This window comes from Pseudophryne corroboree, chromosome 3 (genome assembly GCF_028390025.1).
Source record: "Pseudophryne corroboree isolate aPseCor3 chromosome 3, aPseCor3.hap2, whole genome shotgun sequence".
Taxonomy (NCBI): Eukaryota; Metazoa; Chordata; class Amphibia; order Anura; family Myobatrachidae; genus Pseudophryne; species Pseudophryne corroboree.
The window spans coordinates 446,175,738-446,197,041 of NC_086446.1; the positions used below are offsets into that span (position 1 = coordinate 446,175,738).

General features: G+C 45.4%; 2 protein-coding genes across 3 annotated transcripts in view; one reads left to right on the forward strand and one right to left on the reverse strand.

Moving 5' to 3' along the window:
- ACOT8 (acyl-CoA thioesterase 8) overlaps positions 1–3,728 on the forward strand; it is a 114,841-nt gene extending 111,113 nt beyond the window's left edge. The window contains exons 5-6 of the mRNA XM_063960485.1: positions 3,083–3,274; positions 3,442–3,728. Coding sequence (XP_063816555.1) covers positions 3,083–3,274; positions 3,442–3,560 — 311 coding nt within the window. The 3' untranslated portion in view covers positions 3,561–3,728. The remainder of the gene's footprint in view (positions 1–3,082; positions 3,275–3,441) is intronic.
- Positions 2,922–21,304, reverse strand: part of SNX21 (sorting nexin family member 21) — a 49,134-nt gene continuing 30,751 nt past the window's right edge. For both annotated transcript variants that reach the window (XM_063960483.1, XM_063960484.1), the window contains exons 2-4: positions 13,620–13,806; positions 12,909–13,063; positions 2,922–4,937 (exon numbers count right to left, since the gene is read on the reverse strand). In XM_063960483.1, the coding sequence (XP_063816553.1) occupies positions 4,257–4,937; positions 12,909–13,063; positions 13,620–13,806 (1,023 nt within the window). In that variant the 3' untranslated portion in view covers positions 2,922–4,256. The remainder of the gene's footprint in view (positions 4,938–12,908; positions 13,064–13,619; positions 13,807–21,304) is intronic.

The window sequence follows — 21,304 nt, forward strand, 5'->3', positions numbered from 1 at the left end:
TACACACTGGACAAGATTGTAAAAGATCTCGCTCAGATTGGCCCTTCTGAGCGAGATCTTTTACTTTCTCGTCTAGTATGTATGGGGCTTTAGCGTTCGTGCATGCTGTAATACCAACAAAACTAGCACAAGCCTTATGGCAGGCAGTTTCTCCTAGGGGGGCTTCCTGTGCTTGCGGCTGCGCATTTGTGAACGCATCCACTGTTATTCACTTACTGGCAACACTTCCATAACACGCCCACCGAACATACCATGTTTGCGTGCACTACAAGCCACTGCCCAGGAGCGCCCATCATATCCTGCTACATTTCTAATGCCATTTGACTGAGCTGCAACAGCACCTTTTGTGTAACGCACATGCCATAGGGAGTTTTCAGACATTTACATGCATGCACATGTTCAAACCACTCACCTACGTGAACATCAGCATTGCGTACGACTAAAAATAAGGCCCCGTGTCACTAATGGAGAAGAAATAGCCTGCTTTGAGCCTCTGGGAAATTCAACCTTTTCCTGGCATAGTGAGATCACATGCGACAGCGCCGCCCCACTGTGTCCCCCAGTTTTTGACTAGGAGAACCTTTCTGCAGATGTGCATAATATAACATTTAAAAAATACTTTTTAAAGTATATTCAATAAAATATATATATATATATATATATATATAGTTAAGTGGTTAATAAACTACTTAATTGAATACTACCTTTAAATGCTATACCTAAACACAGCAAAGACAAGTTATTGAGTGGGAATATTATAACCTGCTTCTAAACACTAGAAGAATATCCCCTAAATCTTATTCTTATACTTTAACGTAGTACAACCAAATGTAAAAAAAAAATTTTTAAATTTCATGAGATACTTTAACAATTTAAACATGCACCAACAAAAAAGGATACATGCAGAATTTATTTACAATGCAGATTTATGTTCCCTTGCTGCAATGCTGTAAAATAGTGCACTAATTGCACAATTTTTTATTTTTTTTTAAGTCCAATTTTGCCAATATCAGAACCAGATGGGAGATGGCTTTTAACAGTCCCACATATTTTTCTATGAGTGGATTTCAATAATAAAACAATAATCAATATTTCTTACGTGGGGTCTGGCTTATATGGGGAGATCCAATCTAACAGGAGGAACATGAGTCCATGCTCCTGCCAATGCAAGCTTTACTGCAAACATGTTGTTAGTGTTCCAACTCCATGAAATTCATGCGGTACTTGCAAGAAAAACACAAGATCTAAAGCTAGGTACACACTGTCAGATTTTTTTTTTTGGGACAGCCTGACAATCTGACAGTTTTTTGGGAACTTGTACTCACCGATATCTGAGCCACACACTAAAAGATTTATTTTTTAAAGTTACCAATTTTCTGCCACAGCACACTGCATTTGCATATGTCCGGCCACAAGTAGGATGATGTAGTGAGAGGAAAACATAGGAAATATGGGAAGATTGAGAACGCGCACACACTGCTCAGTATCTGGAGATTGTGGCAGATATTTTTGGTTTTGGACAATAGATCGGAAAATCGATTGTTCATGTGTGTGGGCAAGATTTTCCCGAATTATCGGCGAAACGCCGACACAATTGTTTGTACACACTATACGATAACTTTTGTCGTTCTTCCAATTATTGGCAAATCGGCTCAATAATTGTATAGTGTGTACCTAGCTTTAGAGTGCAATTCTGGTCAGTTAGACATCAGGTAACGTTAACATGATGCATGCCTGACTCCAACAAGTAGAATTTAGTAGGATTTCGCTGACAATAACTGCTAGACATCAAAAATGTATATATTTTGGCTATTTTTGTAATGATGCAAAAAAAAGACCATTGGGTACATTTACTAAAGCTTCTAAAATTGAAAAGTGCAGATGTTGCCCATAGCAACCAAATTCTAGCTGTCATTTCTCTATTGCATCCTAAACAATGATAGACAGAATCTGATTGGTTGATATACAGTAGGCAACACCTCCACCTGTCTGTTTTACAAACCTTATGGTGTGTACACACGGTGAGATATTTTCTTATGATTTTGACTATATAGTCAAAATTGTAAGAAAAGTTAGTGCAGAAAGCAAGGTGAAAGTCGCCTTGCGATCCCGATGCGCGGTCGGCATTGCAAGCCTAGATAGATTGTCCAGGCAAGTCAATTTTGACTATCGCGTAGAAAAGATAGTCAAAATTGACACTTAGCCAAAATCGCACATAGGTGGTCATTCCAAGTTGATCGCTCGCTAGCAGTTTTTAGCAGCCGTGCAAACGCTATGCCGCCTCCCACTGGGAGTGTATTTTAGCTTAGAAGAAGTGCGAATGAAAGGATCGCAGAGTGGCTACAAAATAATTTTGTGCAGTTTCAGAGTAGCTTCAGACGTACTCGGTGCTTGCGATCACTTCAGACTGTTCAGTTCCTGTTTTGACGTCACGAACACGCCCTGCGTTTGCCCAGGCACGCCTGCGTTTTTCCTGGCACGCCTGCGTTTTTTCAACCACTCCCTGAAAACGGTCAGTTGATACCCAGAAACGCCCTCTTCCTGTCAATCACTCTGCGGCGAGCAGTGTGACTGAAAAGTTTTGCTAGACCTTGTGTGAAACTACATTGTTCGTTGTAATAGTACGTTGCACGTGCGCATTGCGCCGCATGCGCAGAAGTGCCTTTTTTTGCCTGATCGCTGCGCAGCAAACGAAAAGCAGCTAGCGAACAACTCGGAATGACCCCCATAGTCAGTATCACAAACACAGTCATTATGTTCTTGCGGTACCGACCTAGCCCGTCGCATAGTGAGAATCGGGGTTAGCACGAATCTCACCGCGTGTATGCACCTTTAGAGAATCTACCCCGATTTGCTAGGCAGATCACCATTATATACAAGCTATGCAACATTCTCAGAAGTATTTAATAGAAATTGGTCCATTTTATAGTTTTTAAAATAGTTTATTATACAGTTTTGTCATTCATATCAAATGTAATTGAATTAGTTTTTTTATGTAGAAATTTTTTTATCAAAAGAATATAAATCTAACTGATAAATATAGATTTTCTCCCTTCTCTTAATCTCTTCCCGTGTTCCTTAGGTCCTGGTGACATGCGATTGCACTGCTGTGTAGCTGCCTATATTTCAGATTATTCCTTCTTGGAAACAGCACAGCTGCCTCATCTTCAGTACAGAATGAAATTCCTCGCTTCTCTTGACCATTCCATGTGGTTCCATGCTTCCTTCAGGGCTGATGAATGGATGCTTTATGAATGTGAAAGCCACTGGGCAGGTAAGTGAAGAGTAGTGCATTCTGGAATAGGGTGGAACAAAGGCATGTCTAGGCTGCATGATAGATATATGTACAAAATACTCCCCCCGATTCCTTGTTAGATGGCAGACTTTCATGAAATTGCTTTATTCTATGTTGCAGTTTATTCATTGTTATTTTCCACACAGGCAACTCCCGTGGACTAGTACATGGGCGCTTATGGAGACGAGACGGGGTCCTTGCAGTTACATGTGCGCAGGAAGGCGTTTTCCGTGTGAGGCAAGGTACTACCGCCAGTAGGCTGTGAAGACTTGCAGAGCAGCCCAATCAATACAGACTTCTGATCTCTGATTCATGATGTGGTTATTGCATTCCAGATCTGTAACCTCTCATGCAGCTTCATAATTTATACTGTCATTCTTCACATGCAACAGTTGAAAATAATTACAACAAATAAAAGCATTATTTAATTATTTGCACTGGATTTTGGAAATGTATTGTAGTGATGGGTGTACTACGAATTGCCAGTTGTCTGGATCCCGGCGTCGGGATCCCAACAGCCGGCAGCGGGGTGAGCGCAATAGAGCCCCTTGCAGACTCATTGACGCGCTACGCTATCTATTCTCCCTCCAGGGGTGTCGTAGACACCCCAAGAGGGAGAAAAGTTGTCGGGATCCCGGCGCCGGTATGCTGAAAGCCGGGATCCCGACAGCTAGTTTAACGAGTGCCACCTGTAGTGATATGTGGCAGTCTTCTACTTACCTAAAAGTCTCTAACACCATTATAGCCCGTAAGGCGTACAGAATTCTCTGCTGCTTTTTCCTCACCTTTGCTGAGTGATTTCTTTACGTTACGGACACAGTGCCTTTTATTTTATCTTCCATATACTTTATCACACACACCATGCACAGAGATATTCACAATATACTGGTAAAAAGTTTCCCATAAAATATAAAAAGAGGAATAGTGCATATAATGTATAAGCTGCTTTTTAATTATTTACTCAACTTATAGTCTCTGTAAGAAGAAACTCTTTCAGAGTGGGTGTGCTGTGCGTATTGTGTCCATTGTCCTGCAGCTTTAGCAATGCAGCTTCAGAGTCCCTCTTATCTATCCCCACTCTCCAAGATAACTGGATGTGTGCCTGCAGGAACGGAATTAGCAGAGACACGTATTGCTCCTGTGCCGCTTGCAAATGCACTATGGCCCGTTCACTGAACGCTTGTGCATCTGCCAGCATATCCATTTCTTGGTGACAAATCACTAGGCCCGCAAGCACAAGCAACTGGTGAGTAGAAGGACCTGGAGGACAAAGCTTTTCCTGAAGGTGCCAGCAGTTTGTCCATATGGGTAATGCTAAACTGTACAAGACTGTGCGCATAAACTGCTGTGCTCGCTGCATGTCACGTAAATAGAAGAACCCCAGGAATTGCGGTGAGTGTCGCAGTATAGGCAGTGAGGATACGTGGCAGAGGAACTGCTCAAAGGCACGACTGCGCTTTGCTATGGTCTCTGCTGTGAAGTTCTTGTGTAGGCGTTTGTGAGGAAATGAGACCATGCTCATTTCCTCAGGGTAGTGGGAGCGCAGGCTTCTTCTCAGGCGCTCCAGATCAGAGTATCGACAGGTGATATAGGCAGGTGAGGGGTCATACCGCCCTGACTGCAGAAGGTAAATGGTGTACATCTGGGAGGAAAGAGAGAAGGGTGGGTGTTCATACAATGAAAAAGCACATAGAAGTTTGCAAAATGTAAAACAATATATATGATCTCCTGGGTTTGGATGACAATTGTTTTTGTATCAAAGAGGCCATCCTTTTTACTAACTGGATTTAGCAGAATAACTACCTTTTCAGGGGTACAGCATTAGTTTATAAAGAACCCACAAGCCATTTACATTATTTTAATGAGCAGAAAGAATGGTAGATAGTAGGACCATTCATATTGGCGTCCACATTTCTAACCTGCTAGGTTTTGAAAGTCCTACAGAAGCCTTGGAGGACGCTGTTGCTAGACAATAACTGAATGTGCAGTGAAGATGGAATCTATCTGCTCAGGCGTCATGTTACTGCACAGCAACGATTTCATTTCCCCTGCAGTCTTATATGCAGTGGGCACTGATGAAGACTTTAATGCAACAGGGGTAGTTTACAGAATGTACAAACGTGGTTGTCTCCTCATCATATTACAGGGTTCTGATCCATATAGAGGGTCTTCCATAAATAGCCTTTATGTACTGCCATTAGGCTATTCAAGCTCAGCCAGGGTAATGTTTCCAAAACAGATGTATAAATGAGTGCAGAAAAGGCATGCATAACTCTCTACACTAGTGTATGTATAGTTAGTCAATTTAATAAAATGAAAAGTAGTTACCCCAAGGGTCGAACATAATGTAAAACATTTTCAATCTTATTCCAGTTACAGTGGATTGTGCAAAGCTTTGGGCATCCTTCCAATGTATTCATGATTTATTTATTTATTTATTTTTAAGGCCTTCAAACCGGCTTGGCCTGTTAGGCCTCATAATAAACCAAGTTATGAGAATTCCAGGTTGATTCACCACTGTAAACCTTCTAACTTCTCAGTATATTGAGTCTACTAATAACTATGCAGTTCCTCTAACCAGCTGACTGATACCGTAAACGTCTATATATTTATAATTTGACCACTTAAAAGCTTTTTTTCCCCAAAAAAAAAAAACACCCAGAAATTGTTTTATAATATTTAAATAAGTTTAGAACATGTTTTAAAAAATGTATATACTTCAACAAAATAAATAAATGAACAAGGAATATCTCTCCCCACTGTGCCTGCAGTATCTGGAGCCCTCACTGTATCTGTAGCCCCCCAACCTTGCTGTAGCTGATCTCAACTTGCAGAGATCAGCCTATCCATGACTAGGTTCTGCTCTTTGCCGCATATGCCCCAGAATGCCGTTTGCACATCATTCTGGGGTGTGTTGTCTGTGGTCACAGAATGCGATATTCCTAACTGGGGGCCAAAGAAGGAGGCCCGTTCTGAAAGCAATGGGGAACACAGCAGCAGACACACTGAACTGGGATGTGACCGTATCGGCAAATGGCCAGCTGTCTGTGGTCACATCCCATGTGACCATGCCAGGTAAGTGGTGAAGAATAATAAAAATGGTGTAATCAGGTTACCGTGTGATGACAGTTGGTATGAAGTATGCCCACCCCCACCAGTGTCAGTGATGTACTTTCCAGAAAGTTCTGGCATAACACACATCTACAGCCTCCAAACACTTCTGTTATTTCCCATACTTACTCATCACACACACACCTCTTGATGACAACACTGACATTACTAAACATCACCTAATTACAACATCATTATAATTGTATTTATATAGTGCTCCTTCTCCAATAAGACTCAGGGCACTTAACAGATTGAACAGTGCAGAAACAATGAAGTGCAGAAAATCTTTTCATAAAATACACATTCACACAGAACAGCACCCGATGTGTCCGATAACCAAAAAGTGGTACACAAATAAAAGATTATAGATAATCACCCTTAAGATCTAAAAGTAGTACTCGTATCCAAAAAGTGGTAGATAACCAATTACGGTGACTGTCTGTAATCTTCTATATGTATACCACTTTTTGGTTATCCGACACATCTGGTGCTGTTATATGTGAATGTGTTACAGGGACAGCAGGGCAATGACAACCCAAAAATTATCTTCATGGAAGAGTTGTCAGAAGGACATTTTTCCTACAACTTCATCATAAAAGTCAAAGGGGGAATGAAATTCACGACATGGACGTGATGTACCATTTTGGAACAGCACATCACTTCCTGCCTGCATTGCACGTTGTCATGTCAGCAGTACTGTACTTGGCCAATATGCACAATGCCCTGCAGCATGTCATGCCAAACTGATGCAGTTTTTTGAAAATATATATATATACATATATATCTTATCAAATTATTAGTAATTGTGCATAAATAATAAGAATTTACTCACCGGTAATTCTATTTCTCGTAGTCCGTAGTGGATGCTGGGAACTCCGTAAGGACCATGGGGAATAGACGGGCTCCGCAGGAGACTGGGCACTCTAAAAGAAAGATTAGGTACTATCTGGTGTGCACTGGCTCCTCCCTCTATGACCCTCCTCCAGACCTCAGTTAAGGAAACTGTGCCCGGAAGAGCTGACACAACAAGGAAAGGATTTGGAATCCAGGGTAAGACTCATACCAGCCACACCAATCACACTGTACAACTTGTGATAACCATACCCAGTTAACAGTATGAACAACAACTGAGCCTCAGTAACAGATGGCTCATAACAATAACCCTTTAGTTAAGCAATAACTATGTACATGTATTGCAGAGAGTCCGCACTTGGGACGGGAGCCCAGCATCCACTACGGACTACGAGAAATAGAATTACCGGTGAGTAAATTCTTATTTTCTCTGACATCCTAGTGGATGCTGGGAACTCCGTAAGGACCATGGGGATTATACCAAAGCTCCCAAACGGGCGGGAGAGTGCGGATGACTCTGCAGCACCGAATGAGCAAAGGCAAGGTCCTCCTCAGCCAGGGTATCAAACTTGTAGAACTTAGCAAATGTGTTTGAACCCGACCAAGTAGCAGCTCGGCAAAGCTGTAAAGCCGAGACCCCTCGGGCAGCCGCCCAAGAAGAGCCCACCTTCCTTGTGGAATGGGCTTTTACTGATTTAGGATGCGGTAACCCTGCCGCAGAATGAGCTTGCTGAATCGTGTTACAGATCCAGCGCGCAATAGTTTGCTTTGAAGCCGGAGCACCCAGTTTGTTGGGTGCATGCAGGATAAACAGCGAGTCAGTTTTCCTGACTCCAGCCGTCCTGGCTACATAGATTTTCAAAGCCCTGACTACATCAAGTAACCTGGAGTCCTCCAAGTCCCGAGTAGCCGCAGGCACCACAATAGGCTGGTTCAAATGAAACGCTGATACCACCTTAGGGAGAAATTGGGGACGAGTCCTCAACTCTGCCCTGTCCATATGGAAGATCAGATACGGGCTTTTACATGACAAAGCCGCCAATTCTGACACACGCCTAGCTGAAGCCAAGGCCAACAGCATGACCACCTTCCGCGTGAGATACTTTAGCTCCACGGTCTTAAATGGCTCAAACCAGTGTGATTTCAGGAAATCCAACACAACGTTAAGATCTCAAGGTGCCACTGGAGGCACAAAAGGGGGCTGAATATGCAGCACTCCCGTAACAAACGTCTGAACTTCAGGCAGTGAAGCCAGTTCTTTTTGAAAGAAATTAGATAGGGCCGAAATCTGGACCTTTATGGATCCTAATTTTAGGCCCATAGTCACTCCTGACTGTAGGAAGTGCAGGAATCGACCCAGCTGGAATTCCTCTGTAGGGGCCTTCCTGGCCTCACACCAAGCAACATATTTTCGCCATATACGGTGATAATGTTTTGCTGTCACGTCTTTCCTAGCCTTTTAGCAGCGTAGGAATAACTTCATCCTGAATGCCCTTATCCGCTAGGATCCGGCGTTCAACCGCCATGCCGTCAAACGCAGACGCGGTAAGTCTTGGAACAGACAGGGCCCCTGCTGTAACAGGTCCTGTCTGAGAGGCAGAGGCCATGGGTCCTCTGAGATCATTTCTTGTAGTTCTGGGTACCAAGTTCTTCTTGGCCAATCCGGAACGATGAGTATAGTTCTTACTCCTCTCTTTCTTACTATCCTCAGTACCTTGGGTATGAGAGGAAGAGGAGGGAACACATAAACCGACTGGTACACCCACGGTGCAGCTATCGCCTGAGGGTCCCGTGACCTGGCGCAATATTTTTTTAGCTTTTTGTTGAGGCGGGACGCCATCATGTCCACCTGTGGCAGTTCCCAACGATTTACAATCTGTGTGAAGACTTCTTGATGAAGTCCCCACTCTCCCGGGTGGAGGTCGTGCCTGCTGAGGAAGTCTGCTTCCCAGTTGTCCACTCCCGGAATGAACACTGCTGACAGTGCTAGCACGTGATTCTCCGCCCATCGAAGAATCCTTGTGGCTTCTGCCATTGCCATCCTGCTTCTTGTGCCGCCCTGGCGGTTTACATTGGCGACCGCCGTGATGTTGTCTGACTGAATCAGTACAGATTGGTTTCGAAGCAGGGGCTCTGCTTGACTCAGGGCATTGTAGATGGCCCTTAGTTCCAATATATTTATGTGTAGAGAAGTCTCCAGACTTGACCCCTGGAAGTTTCTTCCCTGAGTGACTGCCCCCCATCCTCGGAGGCTTGCATCCGTGGTCACCAGGATCCAGTCCTGTATGCCGAACCTGCGTCCCTCGAGAAGATGAGCACTCTGCAGCCACCACAGCAGAGACACCCTGGCCCTTGGGGACAGGGTTATCAACCGATGCATCTGAAGATGCGATCCGGACCACTTGTCCAACAGATCCCACTGAAAGATCCTTGCATGGAACCTGCCGAAGGGAATTGCTTCGTAAGAAGCCACCATCTTTCCCAGAACTCGCGTGCAGTGATGCACCGACACATGTTTTGGTTTCAGGAGGTCCCTGACCAGAGATGACAATTCCTGGGCCTTCTCCTCCGGGAGAAACACCTTCTTCTGTTCTGTGTCCAGAATCATTCCCAGGAAAATCAGACGCGTCGTAGGGATCAACTGCGACTTTTGGATATTCAGAATCCAGCTGTGCTGTTGCAACACTTCCTGAGAGAGTGCTACGCTGACCAACAACTGCTCTTTGGACCTCGCCTTTATGAGGAGATCGTCCAAGTACGGGATAATTATAACTCCCTTTCTTCGAAGGAGTATCATCATTTCGGCCATTACCTTGGCAAATATTCTCGGAGCCGTGGAGAGACCAAACGGGGCAATGTCTGTAATTGGTAATGACAGTCCTGTACCACAAATCTGAGGTACTCCTGGTGAGGTGGGTAAATGGGGACATGCAAGTAAGCATCCTTGATGTCCAGCGACACCATAAAATCCCCCTTCCAGGCTTGCAATAACCGCCCTGAGCGATTCCATTTTGAACTTGAACTTCTTTATATAAGTGTTCAAGGATTTTAAATTCAGGATGGGTCTCACCGAACCGTCCGGTTTCGGTACCACAAACATTGTGGAATAGTAACCCCTGCCCTGTTGAAGGAGGGGGACCTTGATTATCACCTGCTGGAGGTACAGCTTGTGAATTGCCGCCAGTACTACCTCCCTTTCCCTGGGAGCAGCTGGCAAGGCTGACTTGAGGTAACGGCGAGGGGGAGTCGCCTCGAACTCCAGCTTGTATCCCTGAGATACAATTTGTACAACCCATAGATCCACTTGTGAGAGAACCCACTGGTTGCTGAAGTTTCAGAGACACGCCCCCACCGCACCTGGCTCCGCCTGTGGAGCCCCAACGTCATGTGGTGGACTTAGTGGAAGCAGGGGAGAATTTTTGTTCCTGGGAACTGGCTGCCTGGTGCAACTTCCTTCCTCTACCCTTGCCTCTAGCCAGAAAGGATGCTCCTCTGACCCGCTTGCCTTTCTGAGGCCGAAAGGACTGCATTTGATAATACGGTGCTTTCTTAGGCTGTGAGGGAACCTGAGGCAAAAAAGTCGACTTCCCAGCAGTTGCTGTGGATACGAGGTCCGAGAGACCGTCCCCAAATAGTTCCTCACCCTTATAAGGCAAAACCTCCATGTGTTTTTTAGAATCTGCATCACCTGTCCACTGCCGAGTCCATAATACTCTCCTGGCAGAAATGGACATTGCATTAATTCTAGATGCCAGCAGGCAAATGTCCCTCTGTGCATCCCGCATATATAAGACGACGTCTTTTATATGTTCAATGGTTAGCAAAATAGTATCCCTGTCGAGGGAATCAATGTTGTCTGACAGGGTATCAGTCCATGCTGCTGCAGCACTACACATCCAGGCTGAAGCAATAGCAGGTCTCAGTAGAGTACCAGAGTGTGTATACACAGACTTCAGGATAGCTTCCTGCTTTCTATCCGCAGGATCCTTTAGGGCGGCTGTATCCTGAGACTGCAGTGCCACCCTTTTAGATAAGCGTGTTAGCGCCTTGTCCACCCTAGGGGATGTTTCCCAACGTAACCTATTCGTTGGCGGGAAAGGGTACGCCATCAGTAACCTCTTAGAAATCACTAGTTTCTTATCAGGGGAACTCCATGCTTCTTCACACAAATCATTTATTTCATCAGATGGGGGAAAAGTCACTGGCTGCTTTTTCTCCCCAAACATAATACCCCTTTTGGTGGTAACCGGGTTAATATCAGAAATGTGCAATACATCTTTCATTGCAGTAATCATGCATCGGATGGCTTTTGTAGACTGTACATTTGTCTCATCCACACTGGAGTCAGACTCCGTGTCGACATCTGTGTCTACCATCAGAGCTAGCAGGCGTTTATGAGCCCCTGACTGCTTCTGAGTCGCCTGGGCAGGCGCGGGCTGAGACCCCGGCTGTCCCAAGGCTGCTGCGTCATCAAACCTTTTATGTAAGGAGTTGACACTGTCGGTTAAGACCTTCCACATATCCATCCAATCAGGTGTCTGCCCCGTCGGGGGCGAAACCACATGTATCTGCCCCCCACAAAGTCCTTTGGGGAGACAGAGAGAGAGTATGCCAGTACACACCACAGCGCTATATAACACAGGGATTTACACTGCTAATAAGTGATTTTCCCAATAGCTGCTTGTTTTTATCGATTTGCGCCTAAATTTATGTGCCCCCCCCTCTCTTTTTAACTTGTCTTGTACCTGGATACTGCAGGGGAGAGCCTGGGGAGCGTGCTTCCAGCGGAGCTGTGAAGGGAAAATGGCGCTGGTGTGCTGAGGAAGAAGGCCCCGCCCCCTCAGCGGCGGGCTTCTGTCCCGCGTTTTCTTTAACTTAATGGCGGGGGTTTTTACACATATACAGTTAGCTGACTGTATTATGTGTATATTTAGCCAAAAGGTAATATAATTGCTGCCCAGGGCGCCGCCCCCCAGCGCCCTGCACCCTACAGTGACCGGAGTGTGTGGTGTGCTGTGGGAGCAATGGCGCACAGTTGCAGTGCTGTGCGCTACCTTAATGAAGACCGGAGTCTTCTGCCGCCGATTTCATCTCCTTCTACTGTCTTCTGGCTCTGCAAGGGGGACAGCGGCGCGGCTCCGGGAACGGACGATCGAGGTCAGGCCCTGTGTTCGAACCCTCTGGAGCTAATGGTGTCCAGTAGCCTAAGAAGCACAAGCTAGCTGCACGCAGGTAGGTTTGCTTCTCTCCCCTCAGTCCCACGTAGCAGTGAGTCTGTTGCCAGCAGATCTCACTAAAAAATAAAAAACCTAACAAATACTTTCTTTCTAGCAAGCTCAGGAGAGCCCACTAGGAGCACCCAGCTCTGGCCGGGCACAGATACTAACTGAGGTCTGGAGGAGGGGCATAGAGGGAGGAGCCAGTGCACACCAGATATAGTACCTAATCTTTCTTTTAGAGTGCCCAGTCTCCTGCGGAGCCCGTCTATTCCCCATGGTCCTTACTGAGTTCCCAGCATCCACTAGGACGTCAGAGAAATTACGTTTACTTTTACATCCTGCATACATTGTGTTAACTCTTTTCACTTACAAATATTGCAAACATGCTGTTTGACCATGTGTCACTTTCACATCCTTCCTCTAGTACTTACTACATATTTGGCATGGACATCCCGCACCACATTTGCTTCTGTCACCTCAAATGTCAGCCTGATAGGCACACGGTGCCCATGTGTACTTGCCCACATCTCTCGCTGTTGCTTGGTGAGAAGGGGGCTGGTATTCAGCTCTTCTGTGGCTTTAACATCTGCAGAAAACCAAGTTCTTATAAGTGTGGCAGTATAAGTCTGGAAAGCCTTTTTTATGTGTAAAATATAAACAACAAAGACCTAAAACGCGGCTAGCAGTAGTATACAAACGATATAAAGCCTGGGGAATAAATAGATGGTACGAAAGATGAAGTATAAAATTAAAATCCATATTGAGGGGAATTAAATGGATAGGTGAAAATGGATGATGAGGCAATGGAGGGGGAGGTTGGAGAATGAGCTGGAGTTTAGTTGCAGTCAAGTGTAAAATGATAGGAGTGCATGGAGGGTTGATACACGAAAATTGATGGGGAAGAGGAGAGGGGAACGCAAGCCAGGGGATGCCTAAATTAGGATGTAATACTAGGATACATTTGTGTGTACTTGGAATGGGTACAGCAGGAAAGCTGTTTTTAAATACTATAGGACTTACGCAGCAGAAGTATTATACAGATTTCAATTCACACTTCAGACACTGCCTTGTAGCCACTATGTTAAGCTTACTTCTGTATAGTTCCCCTTTGCCCTACCCATTAGTGTCCATTTATTTAGTACCAGTTCCATCACTCTCCCCAGAGCCTAGACTGTCTTCACTCAAACTGAGGGTGCCGCTCAATCGCACAGATAGTCCTTCAGGATCATCCACCAAGTCTGCAGTCTCTGGTGGTTCTTCAGGGGGACCAGGACCTCTTTGCTCTTTCAGTGTGGAGGGACGAAGGCGTTTCAAAAATCTGGTAGCCATCTAGTAGGAGATTGCAATTGAATTTTTAGTAAAACATAAATGTCCAATTAATGTGAACTAAATTGATCATGTTGACATTAACCAGCTTCATCTGTCAATGGTACTTTTGTTTTAAACTGTTAAATTACAAGTGTTAAACAATAATGAAATTCAACATAGTCTACAGTAAGAATGAGATACGGAATTGGCACAGTAATAGTACTGGGCATGTAACAGGCAGTAGACACAATGAGGATAAGATCATACTGGACATTTAAGGCTGGGTACACACTGATCTAATAAATAGTATGGTTTATGTACAAGTGATCTTGTGCATACCCTCTCTCAGTACATCCAGAAAGTATTCACAGCGCTTCACTTTTTCCACATTTTATGTTACAGCCTTATTCCAAACTGGAATAAATTCATTTTTTTTCTCTCAAAATTCTACACACAATACACCATAATGACAATGTGAAAAAAATGTTTTTTGATATTTTGGAAAATGTATTAGTTTTTATTATATTTTTAAGAAAATCACATGTACATAAGTATTCACAGCTTTTGCCATGAAGCTCAAAATTGAGCTCAGGTGCATCCTGTTTCCCCTGATTATCCATGATGTTCCTACAGCTTAATTGGGAGTCCACCTGTGGTAAATTCAGTTGATTGGACATGATTTGGAAAGACACACACCTGTCTATATAAGGTCCCACACTTGACAGGGCATGTCTGAGCACAAACCAAGCATGAAGGCAAAGGAATTGTCTATAGACCTCTGAGACAGGATTGTCTCGAGGCACAAATCTGGGGAAGGGTACAGAAAAAATAGGATTTTAATACCTACTGGTAAATCCTTTTCTCTTAGTCCGTAGAGGATGCTGGGGACTCCAAAAGGACCATGGGGTATAGACGGGATCCGCAGGAGACATGGGCACACTATAAGACTTTGAATGGGTGTGAACTGGCTCCTCCCTCTATGCCCCTCCTCTAGACTCCAGTTAGAGAACTGTGCCCAGGGAGACAGACATTTCGAGGAAAGAATTTATTGTTTAAACATGGTGAGTGACATACCACAATAGGTTGGTTCATGTGAAACGCAGAAACCACTTTTGGCAGAAATTGTAGCCGAGTTCTCAATTCCGCTCTATCCACATGGAAGATCAAATAGGGCTCTTGTGAGACAAGGCCGCTAATTCCGACACCCGCCTTGCGGACGCCAAGGGCACAGCATGACCACTTTCCAAGTGAGAAATTTTAACTCAACCTTTCGTAAAGATTCCAACCAGTTTGACATAAGAAACTGCAACACCACGTTAAGGTCCCATGGTGCCACTGGGGGCACAAATGGAGGTTGGATGTGCAGTACTCCTTTCACAAAAGTCTGAACTTCTGGAAGGGTGGCCAATTCTTTTTGAAAGAAAATTGATAAGGCCGAAATCTGCACTTTAATGGAGCCTAACTTTAGGCATGCATCCACACCTGCTTGCAAAAAATGGAGAATACGACCCAGCTGAAATTTTTCCGTAGGAGCCTTCTTGTATTCACACCAAGACACATACTTCCTCCAAATACGGTGAAAAAGCTTCGCCATTACTCCTTTCCTAGCCTGAAGCAATGTGGGAATGCGGTGGATGTGGTAGAACAGAGGACGATATCTGCTTCTGCGAACTTGAAAAGTCTGCAGACCTCTTACCTTATCACCTTCCTCTACCTGCAAAGAAGGGGAAAAAACGGTATCCAACTGGTCAAAATGACTGCATCCTACAAAAAATGTGTCACCAACCGTTGTGAGGGACATAGCTCAAGAAGGTAGACTTACCAGTGGTATCTGCCGAGATCAACTTAACAAAGCCATCCCCAAACCAGGTTACACCTTCCTAGGGAAGATACTCCAGTATTCCTCGGAGCCAGCCTCCGCATGCCCTTGATGAATCCACCACGCCCTCCTAATCGAGAGGGCCATGGAAGTGGCCCGCGCACCCAAGAGGCCCATACCTCTCGTTGTCGCACGGCAGCATGCTGCAATGTTCTAGAGAAGACCCAACTTAAGGAATATACCCTCTCTCTCTAGGGTAATTATATCGGATGCCAAGGTAACCGACCATTTCTGAATGTAAGCACTCCCCCATGTAATGCAAATATTATCAAAACATATAATTAAGATATCACTTAGCTTCCTGTATACGATCCTTTATGACACGGCCCCGTGCAGACCAGGGGTTGACTTTCACTTTATTCTATCCACGGCGGGAAAAGAATAAACACTCGGACTCCTCCTGAGGATTTGAGACCATCTCGTCACGGCTGACCTAGAGCTTTATCAACAGAGCGACCAGCACATGAGAAGGAATAACTTTACTTCAGCCTTCATTAGAAATCGTAATATGAATATACATATTTAAATACACATATACACACATATTTTAGATATACATCATACATATATGTATATGTATTTTGTCAGGAACAGCAGGGTCCCTAGTGACATCAATGTGTTCTGAATGCCAATGTTATGGATCTAACCCGGAAACATTATGGTCGACATAAGACATAGTATTCGTCGACAACAGGGAGTAGTAACCGGGCAAAATAACATTCTTGCGACCCCGAGGGGTCTGAGGGAAATAATAAGAATTTACTTACCGATAATTCTATTTCTCGGAGTCCGTAGTGGATGCTGGGGTTCCTGAAAGGACCATGGGGAATAGCGGCTCCGCAGGAGACAGGGCACAAAAAGTAAAGCTTTAGGATCAGGTGGTGTGCACTGGCTCCTCCCCCTATGACCCTCCTCCAAGCCTCAGTTAGGTACTGTGCCCGGACGAGCGTACACAATAAGGAAGGATTTATGAATCCCGGGTAAGACTCATACCAGCCACACCAATCACACTGTACAACCTGTGATCTGAACCCAGTTAACAGTATGATAACAGCGGAGCCTCTGAAAAGATGGCTCACAACAATAATAACCCGATTTTTGTAACTATGTACAAGTAATGCAGATAATCCGCACTTGGGATGGGCGCCCAGCATCCACTACGGACTCCGAGAAATAGAATTATCGGTAAGTAAATTCTTATTTTCTCTATCGTCCTAGTGGATGCTGGGGTTCCTGAAAGGACCATGGGGATTATACCAAAACTCCCAAACGGGCGGGAGAGTGCGGATGACTCTGCAGCACCGAATGAGAGAACTCCAGGTCCTCCTTAGCCAGGGTATCAAATTTGTAGGATTTTACAAACGTGTTTGCCCCTGACTAAATAGCCGCTCGGCAAAGTTGTAAAGCCGAGACCCCTCGGGCAGCCGCCCAAGATGAGCCCACCTTCCTTGTGGAATGGGCATTTACATATTTTGGCTGTGGCAGGCCTGCCACAGAATGTGCAAGCTGAATTGTATTACACATCCAACTAGCAAAAGTCTGCTTAAAAGCAAGAGCACCCAGTTTGTTGGGTGCATACAGGATAACAGCAAGTCAGTTTTCCTGACTCCAGCCGTCCTGGAACCTATATTTTCAGGGCCCTGACCACATCTAGCAACTTGAAGTCCTCCAAGTCCCTAGTAGGCGCAAGACACCACAATAAGCTGGTTCAGGTGAAACACTGACACCACCTTAGGGAGAGAACTGGGGACGAGTCCGCAGCTCTGCCCTGTCCGAATGGACAAACAGATATGGGCTTTTTTGAGAAAAAAACCACCAATTTGACACTCGCCTGGTCCAGGCCAGGTCCAAGAGCATGTTCACTTTTCATGTGAGATGCTTCAAATCCACAGATTTGACTGGTTTTAAACCAATGTGTTTTGAGGAATCCCAGAACTACGTTGAGATCCCACAGTGCCACTGGAGGCACAAAAAGGGGGTTGTATATGCAATACTCCCTTGACAAACTTCTGGACTTCAGGAACTGAAGCCAATTCTTTCTGGAAGAAAAATCGACAGGGCCGAAATTTGAACCTTAATGGACCCCAATTTGAGGCCCATAGACACTCCTGTTTGCAAGAAATGCAGGAATCGACCGAGTTGAAATTTCTTCGTGGGGCCTTCCTGGCCTCACACCACGCAACATATTTTCGCCACATGTGGTGATAATGTTGTGCGGTCACCTCCTTTCTGGCTTTGACCAGGGTAGGAATGACCTCTTCCTGAATGCCTTTTCCCTTAGGATCCGGCGTTCCACCGCCATGCCGTCAAACGCAGCTGCGGTAAGTCTTGGAACAGACATGGTACTTGCTGAAACAAGTCCCTTCTTAGCGGCAGAGGCCATAAGTCCTCTGTGAGCATCTCTTGAAGTTCCGGGTACCAAGTCCTTCTTGGCCAATCCGGAGCCATGAGTATAGTTCTTACTCCTCTACGTCTTATAATTCTCAGTACCTTAGGTATGAAAAGCAGAGGATGGAACACATACACCGACTGGTACACCCACGGTGTTACCAGAACGTCCACAGCTATTGCCTGAGGGTCTCTTAACCTGGCGCAATACCTGTCCCGTTTTTTGTTCAGACGGGACGCCATCATGTCCACCTTTGGTAATTCCCAACGGTTTACAATTATGTGGAAAACTTCCCCATGAAGTTCCCACTCTGCCGGGTGGAGGTCGTGCCTACTGCGGAAGTCTGCTTCCCAGTTTCCATTCCCGGAATGAAACACTGCTGACAGTGCTATCACATGATTTTCCGCCCAGCGAAAAGTCCTTGCAGTTTTTGCCACTGCCCTCCTGCTTCTTGTGCCGCCCTGTCTATTTACGTGGGCGACTGCCGTGATGTTTTATCCCACTGGATCAATACCGGCTGACCTTGAAGCAGAGGTCTTGCTAAGCTTAGAGCATTATAAATTTACCCTTAGCTATATTTATGTGGAGAAAAATCTCCAGACTTGATCACACTCCCTGGAAATTTTTTCCTTGTGTGACTGCTCCCCAGCCTCTCGGGCTGGCCTCCGTGGTCACCAACATCCAAAACTGAATGCCGAATCTGCGGCCCTCTAGAAGATGAGCACTCTGTAACCACCACAGGAGAGACACCCTTGTCCTTGGATATAGGGTTATCCGCTGATGCATCTGAAGATGCGATCCGGACCATTTGTCCAGCAGATCCCACTGAAAAGTTCTTGCATGAAATCTGCCGACTGGAATTGCTTCGAAGGAAGTCACCATTTTTTTTACCATGGCCCTTGTGCAATGATGCACTGATTTTAGGAGGTTCCTGACTAGCTCGGATAACTCCCTGGCTTTCTCTTCCGGGAGAAAAACCTTTTTCTGGACTGTGTCCAGAATCATCCCTAAGCACAGGAGACTTGTTGTCGGGATCAGCTGCGATTTTGGAATATTTAGAATCCACCCCTGCTGTTGTAACAGTATCCGAGATAGTGCTACTCCGACCTCCAACTGTTCCCTGGACTTTGCCCTTATCAGGAGATCGTCCAAGTAAGGGATAATTAAGACGCCTTTTCTTCGAAGAAGAACCATCATTTCGGCCATTACCTTGGTAAAGACCCGGGGTGCCGTAGACAATCCAAACGGCAGCGTCTGAAACTGATAGTGACAGTTCTGTACCACGAACCTGAGGTACCCTTAGTGATAAGGGCAAATTTGGGACATGGAGGTAAGCATCCCTGATGTCTCGGGACACCAGATAGTCCCCTTCTTCCCGGTTCGTTATCACTGCTCTGAGTGACTCCATCTTGATTTGAACCTTTGTAAGTGTTCAAATTTTTTTAGATTTAGAATAGGTCTCACCTAGCCTTCTGGCTTCAGTACCACAATATAGTGTGGAATAATACCCCCTTTTCTTGTTGTAGGAGGGGTAATTTAATTATCACCTGCTGGGAATACAGCTCGTGAATTTTTTCCCATACTGCCTCCTTGTCGGAGGGAGACCTTGGTAAAGCAGACTTCAGGAGCCTGCGCAGGGGAAACGTCTCGACATTCCAAACTGTACCCCTGGGATACTACTTGTAGGATCCAGGGGTCCTGTACGGTCTCAGCGTCATGCTGAGAGCTTGTCAGAAACGGTGGAACGCTTCTGTTCCTGGGAATGGGCTGCCTGCTGCAGTCTTCTTCCCTTTCCTCTATCCCTGGGCAGATATGACTCTTATAGGGACGAAAGGACTGAAGCTGAAAAGACGGTGTCTTTTTCTGCAGAGATGTGACTTAGGGTAAAAACGGTGGATTTTCCAGCAGTTGCCGTGGCCACCAGGTCCGATGGACCGACCCCAAATAACTCCTCTTCCTTTATACGGCAATACACCTTTGTGCCGTTTGGAATCTGCATCACCTGACCACTGTCGTGTCCATAAACATCTTCTGGCAGATATGGACATCGCACTTACTCTTGATGCCAGAGTGCAAATATCCCTCTGTGCATCTCGCATATATAGAAATACATCCTTTAAATGCTCTATAGTCAATAAAATACTGTCCCTGTCAAGGGTATCAATATTTTTAGTCAGGGAATCCGACCAAGCCACCCCAGCTCTGCACATCCAGGCTGAGGCGATCGCTGGTCGCAGTATAACACCAGTATGTGTGTATATACTTTTTATGATATTTTTCCAGCCTCCTGTCAGCTGGCTCCTTGAGGACGGCCCTATCTATAGACGGTACCGCCACTTGTTCTGATAAGCGTGTGAGCGCCTTATCCACCCTAAGGGGTGTTTCCCAACGCGCCCTAACTTCTGGCGGGAAAGGGTATACCGCCCATATTTTCTATCGGGGGGAACCCACGCATCATCACACACTTCATTTAATTTATCTGATTCAGGAAAAACTACGGTAGTTTTTTCACATCCCACATAATACCCTCTTTTGTGGTACTTGTAGTATCAGAAATATGTAACACCTCCTTCATTGCCCTTAACGTGTGGCCCTAATAAGGAATACGTTTGTTTATTCACCGTCGACACTGGATTCAGTGTCCCTGTCTGTGTCTACCGACTAAAGTAAACGGGCGTTTTAAAACCCCTGACGGTGTTTTTGAGACGTCTGGACCGGTACTAATTGTTTGTCGGCCGTCTCATGTCGTCAACCGACCTTGGCGCGTGTTGACATTATCACGTAATTCCCTAAATAAGCCATCCATTCCGGTGTCGACTCCCTAGAGAGTGACATCACCATTACAGGCAATTGCTCCGCCTCCTCACCAACATCGTCCTCATACATGTCGACACACACGTACCGACACACAGCACACACACAGGGAATGCTCTGATAGAGGACAGGACCTACTAGCCCTTTGGAGAGACAGAGGGAGAGTTTGCCAGCACACACCAAAAACGCTATAATTATATAGGGACAACCTTATATAAGTGTTTTCCCTTATAGCATCTTTTTTATATATTTCTAACGCCAAATTAGTGCCCCCCCTCTCTGTTTTAACCCTGTTTCTGTAGTGCAGTGCAGGGGAGAGCCTGGGAGCCTTCCCTCCAGCCTTTCTGTGAGGGAAAATGGCGCTGTGTGCTGAGGAGATAGGCCCCGCCCCTTTTTCGGCGGCCTCGTCTCCCGCTCTTAACGGATTCTGGCAGGGG